The sequence below is a fragment of the Octodon degus genome, unplaced genomic scaffold, assembly GCF_000260255.1.
Source record: "Octodon degus isolate 3935 unplaced genomic scaffold, OctDeg1.0 scaffold00288, whole genome shotgun sequence".
Taxonomy (NCBI): domain Eukaryota; kingdom Metazoa; phylum Chordata; class Mammalia; order Rodentia; family Octodontidae; genus Octodon; species Octodon degus.
The window spans coordinates 512,307-521,818 of record NW_004524864.1 but is presented as its reverse complement, the minus strand read 5'-3'; the positions used below and the strand labels follow the sequence as shown (position 1 = coordinate 521,818).

Here is a 9,512-nt window from a genome sequence, read left to right as displayed (position 1 = left end):
GTGGTGCTGGGAGATTGAACCGCGGTCCCTGTGCTTTGCTAAGCTTGTTCTAAGTAGGTGCTTTAGACCACTGAGCCATCTCACCAGCCCCGCTCATGTATTCTTCACGTGAGACACGTAGTTGAATGACAGAATCTCTGTGTGAAAATAGTCAGAGCACATTCGCCGAGTTCTCAGGAAGGGGGCCATGGAGAGAGCTCAGTAGAATAAGCACTTGCCTGGCAAGTGCAGGGTCCCAGGTGCAAATCCCGGTTCTGGCAAAAGAACAAATTCTCAGGAAGGAACTTCGGACCAGGAAGCTTCTCCCGGCACCAGCACTGTGTCCCTGCAGCCACTTACTAGAAGAATGCAGCTGAGCTCCAGTGCGTACAGCGCTGTCCACACAGGCAGGAATCGCGGCCAGGCTGCCTCCTGCCCTGGTGGGTAGTTGACGAAATTCCTCCAGCAGTAACCGTAGTCTAAGGAAGCACAGACCTCGGCTCATTCATCAAACACAGTGGTAAAGAACACAATAGCCCTCCAGCTTAAATATCCACTGTGAAAAATCAAGGATGCTGGGGTCCAGCTCTTGAAAGAGAAGGTGTGAGGCCCTGAGGCAAGCGCTAGGACCAAAATCGATGAACAGTTCCGTGTGTAAAGGGGACATAGATGTATCCGCATACACGCTGTCTGCAAAGACTTCAGCCTGCTTGCCGCTCGACATGGGCGACAACCCGGGAAAGAACACAAGTCACTTGGGTGGCTGCAGGTATGTACAGCACCAGTGTGTGACCGGGCAAAACCCTAGCTTCCCACCCCCGCTCCCCGGGAACAGCCCCCTGGGAGGATACAGAGGCAGGTGGGAGCAGTGAGCCCTGGCCCCGCCCGCGTGCCCTTGGAGCTGGGCCTGCCCATCTCTAGGTCAGTGTCAGCTGGGACATCTCCTCACTGCTGGGAGTCCAGCCCAGGACCGCCAGCTCGTCTACACGGGCAGCCGTCACCACCAGCTCCCGGACACACGCCCTCTCGGCGCTCGCGCGTTACCTGAGTCGCTCATGATCTGCACGTGCACGCCGCCGGCCACCAGGGCCCTGAGTCCTTGCCGGTTTTGCTCATCCAGGTGCCAGTACAGCCTTGCGACATAAATCACGAGTCTCACCTTCGGGTGCTGGCTCACAAACTCTCTGATGGCTTTGGCACACTCCCAGCAGGGGCTCCAGGACAGGAACCAGGTGATGGAACAGCAGACATGAGGGCGCAGATGTCTCTCTGAAGTGAACTTTTCTATAAAGTTCATCTCCACGTGATGGGTAGCGTTCTGCCTGGACTCTCGCCAAGGCCTGGAACTCTTCCCCCACCACACCTCGGAGAGCAGCCGGGTCTCCTTCCGCAGCTGGTGGGGGTCAAAGGAGTCTTTGAACTCCCAGGGCTCGATTCTCCTCCTGAAATGCGAAAGGAACCCGTGTTGTCACCAAGCCTTGAGGGGGGTCCTGGGACATCGGGGCACACCCCCCTCTTCTGTCAGGCAGTGTGAAGCGCAGCCGCCCAGGATCTGCTCTTAGGCCATGTCCCAGTCAGCACAGAGGTCCTTCAGTTCTCAGAATCTCCCTGTCCTAACTGGGGTAAAGGCTTCTTCCCTGCACAGCACTGAGGACTGGCCCAACATCTCTGAGTGGCAGGCCTGAAGGTGGTGGTTTTAGTCCCTCCTGTTGCCCCTTGAAGGTTCTTTTCATGTACTAACTTTCTGCTTCCCACCCAGAGGTGTCTATTCCTCAGGGCACTCTAACCGGACTGTAGTAAGTTGATGTCTCTAGCCATCTTCTGGCCATAAGACTTGCTAGCTGGATCTGAGAAAGTACTTTAAACCAGAGGTGGTGGGGTATGATGGTAATCCTGGCTACTTGGGGTGCTGAAGCAGGAGGACTTAGAGATGAGGCCAACAGAGTAGGAGGCCATCTGAAAACAATGAAGAGAGAGGAGGAGGGGGGAGAGAGAGACAGAGAGAGACAGAGAGACAGAGAGAGACACAGACAGACAGACACAGAGACAGAGACAGAGACAGAGACAGAGACAAAGTGCTTCAGCTCAGGCAATGCAGGACTGTGCGGGGACCCTGCTTTGTGAGCAGTTAGGTCAGAGGTTGTCCCCACCATCCTGAGGTACCACAGCCAGGAAGCCCACAGGCCAGCCCTTCTTTCCCTTCTTTAGGACACGCTCTATTTCCTGGCATGCTCTGCTGCTTAGAAAGAGTCTGAGAAATTGGCAGCCAATATAAAACAGGAAGATAAGCTTGAAGTGACAGGTTCTCCAGGCTTTTCACCAAGGGGCTCTAAGAAATGTGATTGAACATGACAGAAGAGGACAGTAAGGCAGCGGAGGAGCAAGCTGAAAGGTAATTAAGGAGAAACCAAAGGATCCAGCAGGAAAGATAGAAAAACAATAATCAGAAAATCAAGTTGTAAAAGGCAAAAAGAAAGAATGAAAACATAGTAAAGGGGGGAAAGCAGCAATTGCAGTCTTACACAGTGCTATTGTCCCATGTTGTTATACTGTTTATTCCTGTTGAAGGGAATGGCCCTGGGCCACTATTCCTTACCTCAGAGTGGTGTCTCCCGCTGAAGGACCTGTTGACCAACAGAAGACCACGTCAGATGACATCCGGGTACAGACCAGCTGCTCAGAAGCGTGCTCGAGCTCTCTAGCCCTGCATATCACATCTGAAAACAGACTTAGAAGAGGCTCTCGTGGACTCATTGTATGGGTCCTGCAATTTTGAGACCACAGAAAAGCAATTCTTTCCTTTTTCTTTTTCTTTTATTTATTTTTTTTTTAGTCTGCTGAGGGCTGTTTTCCCAGATACTTCATCCTGAACCTGGTAATGCAGGTGGGGGCTGCAGCTCAGGAATGGAGCACTTGCCTGACCTCCAACCTTGGGCTCTGTGTCTAGCACTTCTTCTCGCCAGCCAAACCAGATCATGGCAGCCCTGCTGTTGGAAATGGTTCAGTGCTGAGGCCAGGGAGATAATGTGGCGGTCTCAGCGCCTGCCCGGCAAGGGCAAGGACCCAGGTTCAATCCCCGGTACTGCATGCTGTGCTGGCCACAGAACCCTGGGTGCACCGTGCCAGCCACTGAAACCAGGCATGGTGGCACACACCTGTAGTCCCAGCACTGGGGAGGCTGAGACAGGAGGATCACTATGAGTCCAAGCTGTGTAGCAAGACCCTGTACCAAATAAATACATGCATTTAAAAAAATTAGAAGAAAAAGAGAAGAGAAGCAATGATTTGCTGAGATGACAAAGTAACTTCCCAGAGGTCCCTAGTGCCTACTTCTGTGTGACCTCACAGTAGTGTCTTGTACTTTCAGGAGTACAGAAATTGCTGCACACAAATCCAGTCACCCCACACAAACATATTTTCCTACCTTAATCAATCTCTGTCTTTTGAACATGTATTTCAACCTTGTGACAGAGCTCAAAAGCGGTAGCACCTGTATGTATTATTCCACCACCCATTTAGCCATTAAAATATTTTCATCATTTAATTCATAAATAACAACATTCAACAGGAACTAGCCCACGACAAGTAGTCGTAATGAGAGAGTGTAATAGACAGTTTACTTAGCCCGTGAGCAGGCACTGAGTAGGTGGGCAGCCTGAGGTATGCTGGCTGGACACAGCAACTGGCATGCCCTGAGCTAAGAGCTGATTCTAGTTCTGCTAATTCAACTCGCCGATTCATTATTTCAGCAGTATTCAGTCAACCAGGAATCTTGCTTTTTTCTTTTTTTGGTTTTTTGTTTGTTTTGTTTTTTGTTTTTTGTAGTACTGGGAATCAAACACAGGGATATTCTACCACTGAGTTACATCCCCAGCACATTTCATTTTATTTTATTTTACTTTTAGAGACATGGTCCCATTAAGTAGCCCTATCTGGCCTCAGAGTTGAAGTCCTCCTGCCTCAACCTCTTCAAGATTCGGGGCTGCAGTCCCTGCCAACACTCCTAACTCCTGCTTTGGCCAGTCCAAATTCTGGCCTTCCCTTAGGACCCAGCTCCAATCCCACCTCATCTAAAATCACTTCATTCCGCAGCCAGAAGTCCCCTCCCCCTCCAGACATTCTTCCAGCTCTGAGGAATTGTGCACTAATGCCTTAACCATTGTAAACCCACCCGTAGAGGGACTTGCGCTTCACTCTTGTCTTGAAAGATTGTTTCAACAGTTATGTTCTTACTTAATTTTTCATTATGATGAAACCAACACTGATCGAGTATCATTTGATCAAGATACTGCATCCTTAAGAATAATATTAATATATTAATCTTAACATATAAAGGAAAGTTGGAAAACATCGAAGCACACAGCATAAGCAGGTCACACACACACAGTTTTTTGCAGTGTACAGCACCAGTCCACAGACCTAGCCACCGGGAGGCAGGGGCAGAAGGCAGGGGGAGCCCTGTGCCTGCCGGGGACCCCTACCTGTCCCAGAAGTCATGCTGCTCTCTCGGCCTCCTTCCTGTGCGGCGCTGCTCCCTGGGCGCTCCTGCCAGCAGTGTGCCTGGACCTTGTCTCTCCAGGTGAGCCCTTTGCCATTTGTGGGGACACAAGGTGACTCATTCCTGGGCTGTGGCCACCCCTGGTGTCTGCGCTACACAGGGAGTGGACCAGGAGGGAAACTTGGGGATCGGTGGATGTCTTTAAGTTACCAAGTAAGTTTCCAGGTTCTTCTGTGGTAGCATCTGAACTTAGGTTTCTCTTTCCTGTAAATTAACATAAAATTGACCTTTACTGGAGAGAAGAGAGAAAGTGCAAAGGTAGGAGAGGGCGAGCCTGTTTCTGCAGCCTGCCAGGTGTCGCTACCCGGGGGAGAACACTGGGCCTCACCTACTCCCCACGCCCCAGCATGGGAGAGGTCCTGTTGCTCGCTTCCTCCTCTAAGTTAAGCGAAACGGTAGGACCAACGCCACACCTGCCTCTGCTCCTCTTTCAAATACTGGTGCTCACTTCCCCATTGCTACAGCCTCCTGACTGCTGAACCTGGGTCAAGTTCAAGTCATAAATTCCTCTGCGACTCAGCATCCACTCCCAGAGGTGAGCTCACTCTTGACTCAAGTCTTCCTCTACAGTCTCAGACGTGGAACCCTGGACTTTGATCCTGAGGCCCCATGAACCCTAAACCTAAGCCCTACACATAGACTTGCTTTAGTCCTGGAGGCCGAGCTGGAGCCCCCACAAGTGAGAGCTGTTGTATCTACAGGGACAACGAGTGTTCTGAAGAAAGGGAAGAAGCCAAGTGGTGCACGCCTGCAATCCCAGCTACTCCAGAGGCTGAGACAGGAGGATCACAGTTGGGGTTAAACTACTTCCAAATAAATTCCAAAGCACTAAAATTCTTGCCTACTTGTATGAGGACCTGAGTTCAATTTCCAGTTCCAAAATGAAGAAGACATCCGTGTCCTAATCTCTGGAATCTACCACGGCGGCACTTCCCATGACATAAAGCCTTCTGCAGAGGTGGTTATGGGAGGGATCTTAGGAACTGGGCAGACAGTAGCAGAGCTCTGAGAGATAAGACAGTGCACTCAGAGGCCAGCAGTAAGGGAACTTGGCTGGGCTAGGAGCGAGGAAGGTGGGGACATGGTTTCTCCCCAAGAGCCTCCAGATGGCAGGCTGCTGACACCTTGATTTGATGAAGTGGATCCTGCTGTGATCTCAGTATCACAAAGTCCACCATGATCTGTTACAGCTGCAATCGGAAATTCATGCAGTGAGACACACTCCCCGGGAGCACTTAGGCAGCAGCTTCTTAGTTTAGCTTTGTTTTCCATTAATGCTGCTGAACACATCATCCATCTTCTAGCTTAAGTACATTCGGAGATGCACTCAAGCCAGCAAGCCACGCTGGATGAGTGATGCCCCCTCCACAGGTGCAAGCGGATCCAGGCTGGAGGAGCCGTATCTTCCTCAAGGAAATAAGCGGGTTCCCACCGGAGGCACGGAAAGCCTGACGCAAGGCACACACCGCCTGAAGCTCCAAGCTGACTCCACATTTCACGTCCCTTTGGCATGGGCAGTGGAGGGAGGCTGAGCTCACCGCCCTCCACTGATCATGGAGGAGGACAGTGCTCATGCCTGTGGACCTGAAGTCCAGAAGCCCGCTTGAAAGCCCACCGTTTGGCCTGCATCCACAGAGGCCAGTGAACTGGCTATGTCCCTTTCCAGCCAGGGGCACAAGGACACTGTGGCCTGGACGGTAACCGCAATGCAGTGAGCAGATGGAGGAGATGTGTGCAGGAAGGGCACCTCAGAAACCCGTCGGCCCTAAAGCTGGGCGTGGAAAGTCATGGCAGACCGGATCCCAGGACTGCGGAGCTTGTGAAGAAATCACTCACTCCATAACATGGGAATTTGACCCTGTAATTTGATTGTCTTTAATTTTTCTATTTATATTATTTTTATCTTTCCATCAGTGGGATGTTTGAGCATACATGCTATCCTCTTCCCCTTTTAGTTTCTTTCATCTCTTTTTTTTTTTTTTTTTTTTGCAGAACCAGGGATTGAACTCAGATCCTTACATTTGCCAGTCAAGCGCTTATCCTACTGAGCCATCTCCCCGGCCCCTTTCATCCCTTTTTGTCTCTTCTCTTTCAGCTTTTTTCTCTTTCTTCTAACCCTTCTTTTATGTTTGTGTTCACTGTTTATCTTTTTAGTTCTTTTTCTTATTCATTCTTGCTGTGACTATTCTCTATCATTATTAATTCCTTTTATTCCTCAATAAAAGCTGCTCTCTCACTTTTGTCTCCTGCTTCTCACCACTCATTGATTAAGCTTTCAAATTTAGCCATTTTTGTTTGGTGTATCCCCACTCCATCCATGTTTACTAGTATAACTTGTCAGCTTTGGGAATTTCTAGATAGCTAGTTAACTTTGTGTTCTTGTTCTTGAATGCTGCTGTATTGTTAGTAGAAGTGATGTTCTGTTTAGTAAACACTTTTTTTTTTTTTTTTTTTTTGCGGAACCAGGAATGCCCTTGAGCTTGCCAGGCAAACACTTGTTCTACTGAGCCATCTCCCTGGCCCCTAGAAAACACTTAATGTAGGTCAATAGTATTTCAATATTTAGTTTGTTGGGTTCAACGAGATAGCTCAGCCGAGCTATCTAAGCACCTGCTTAGCCAAGCTTAGGCACAGAGCGGGACCATGGTTCAGTCCTTGGCAACACATGCCACGCCAGCACTGCCACCAGGGCGGGCTAAGCCAGCACTGATTCTGGCTGTGACGGCACATCCCAGCGCTGGGGAGGCTGAAAGCAGAAGGATCACCACGAGTCCAAGCTGTGTGGTGAAACCCTATAACAACCAAATACTTAAAAAAAAAAAAAAAAAAAAAAAAAAAAAAAAAAAAAAAAAAAAAAAAAAAAAAAAAAAGGTTTGTCTTAGTATTCATCCAACACTCATAGACCTCTTCAGATAAGTTAAAAGGAGGCACTTTATTGGTCCTTAGGGCTTCTCAATATTCAGTTTGTATTTGATTCTATAATTGATGGAGATTTTATTACTATAACCAAAGAGGCATGGCTGTTGCTCTTAGCTGGTTCTTTGGGGAAATCCCAGTATCCGGTTTACCTTGGGGTCATTAACAGTGCTGTGGCCCATCCCAGTGAAACAGGAACCCGACCCAAATAGGCTGCACACTCTCAGCTCAGGTAAACAGAAGTGGAAGGATCCTGAGACCGAGACGAAGGCCAGCCGTTAGCGCCCCCTAGTGGACGCGACTGAAAAGTAGACATTGACTAAGGAAGTCTCCACACAAAAACAATGTGCTCCACTGAAATCACTCTGCAAACCTTAATACACACGCCAAACAAACGAACAAAAAAGAAAGCTTGGGAAGACAAGCCAACAAGATACCACAAAAGCTCCCAACCGCCTGAAAGCTGATCCATGCAGCAGAGAAGAAAAGGAAACCACAAAGCTCCACACCAGAAATATTAAAAATTCCCTGTACTAAAAAATATATATATATATATATATATATATATATATGAGAGAGAGCAAACAGATTAATAAGATGCTGGGAAAGCTCATAGAAGAAGCTGTAAGTAGTACTATATTGTGCCAAACACATCACCCAGTGTAGGGAATATATTAATAAGAGCCTAAAACAGCAAACCAAAGCAGCACAAACACACATGGGCATTATGAAAAAGAATCAGGGGCTGCAGAGATGGTTCAGTGGAATAAGTGCTTCCCTGACAAGAGCAAGGGACTAAGTTCAATCCCCGGTTCTGCCAAAAAAAAGAAAAAGAATCAAAGTCCATAAAAAGTCTCCAAACTCGGGGGCCTGTCTATTAGCTCAGTTGTTTAAGTGCCTGCTTACACACAACAGTCACCCTCAGGATGCTGTGGTTTGATCCCCGGACCTGCCCTGAAGGCATTCTCAGACAGCCCTCCCCCCCCCAAAAAAAAAAATGCTTCTGCCATTTTTGGGCCAGGGAGATAGCTCAGTAGAATAAGTTCTTGCTTGGCAAGTGTAGGGTCCTGAGTTCAATCCCTGGTACCACACCAAAAAAAAAAAAAAAAAAGTCTCCAAACAGAAATTCAAGAGATTACAATTCTCTCAAGTCAGGTGTCCTAGTGCACACCAGCAACATTAGCACTCAAGAAAGTGAGGTGGGGCAGGGGGCTGCCCTTAACTCAGTTGTTTAAGCTCCTGCTCATGCAAAGGCAGTCAGAAGCAGGATACCAAGGTTCAAGCCCCAGCTCCACCTGCCTTACCAGATCTGTCCTTCAGGCAGCCTGAGCCACCAAAAAATAAATAATAAAAAATAAAAAATCCTTTGAGACTTTGCATGGTGGCACATGCCTGTAATCCCAGCTCTTAGGAATCTTGAGGCAGATCACTATGAGTCTGATCTAGTAGTGAGACCCTGAACACCCTGTAGACCCTCCCCTAAAATTAAAAAATAAAATAAAAAATAAATTTAAAAAACCTGAGGCACGGGCTGGTGAGATAGCTCAGTGGTCTAAAGCACCTACTTAGAACAAGCTAAGCTAAGCAAAGCAAAGCACAGGGACCACGGTTCAGTCCCCCAGCACCACAAGCCAGCCAGCATCCCCCTCCCCCCGTGGGCTGAACTGGCCACACACACAAAATAAATGAATGAATAAATAAATAAATAACAATTCTTAAAAAAAAAAAAACCTGAGGCAGGAGGATCACTGTGGGTTTGAGGCTACCCAGCACTCCAGAGTCAGTTCAGGGCCAGCCTGAACTACATACTGAGGCTCTCTCCCTCTACAAAAATGCCATCAAAAGGATCAGCAGAAGAAGTTTCTAATGTGATGAGTGACAGATTTAGAAAGTAGGGCTGTTTTCAATGACGAACTAGTAAAAAAACAAGAGCAGATGAAAAATGGATCCAACAGCTACTAAATGGTACAAAGAAGACTAATCTTCTTAATTGCAATTATTTTTTTTTAAATCAGAAGACAGCACAGAACTGGGCAGATAGCTCAATAGAATAAGTGCT

General features: G+C 48.1%; 1 protein-coding gene across 1 annotated transcript in view; it reads right to left on the bottom strand.

The window, feature by feature from the left end:
• The window catches only part of Apobec1 (apolipoprotein B mRNA editing enzyme catalytic subunit 1), a 6,276-nt gene extending 3,633 nt beyond the window's left edge, over nt 1-2,643 (bottom strand). Inside the window, exons 1-3 of the mRNA XM_023707422.1 lie at nt 2,576-2,643; nt 1,024-1,421; nt 340-458 (exon numbers count right to left, since the gene is read on the bottom strand). Coding sequence (XP_023563190.1) covers nt 340-458; nt 1,024-1,421; nt 2,576-2,637 — 579 coding nt within the window. The 5' untranslated portion in view covers nt 2,638-2,643. The remainder of the gene's footprint in view (nt 1-339; nt 459-1,023; nt 1,422-2,575) is intronic.
• Between the last annotated feature and the right edge of the window lie 6,869 nt (nt 2,644-9,512).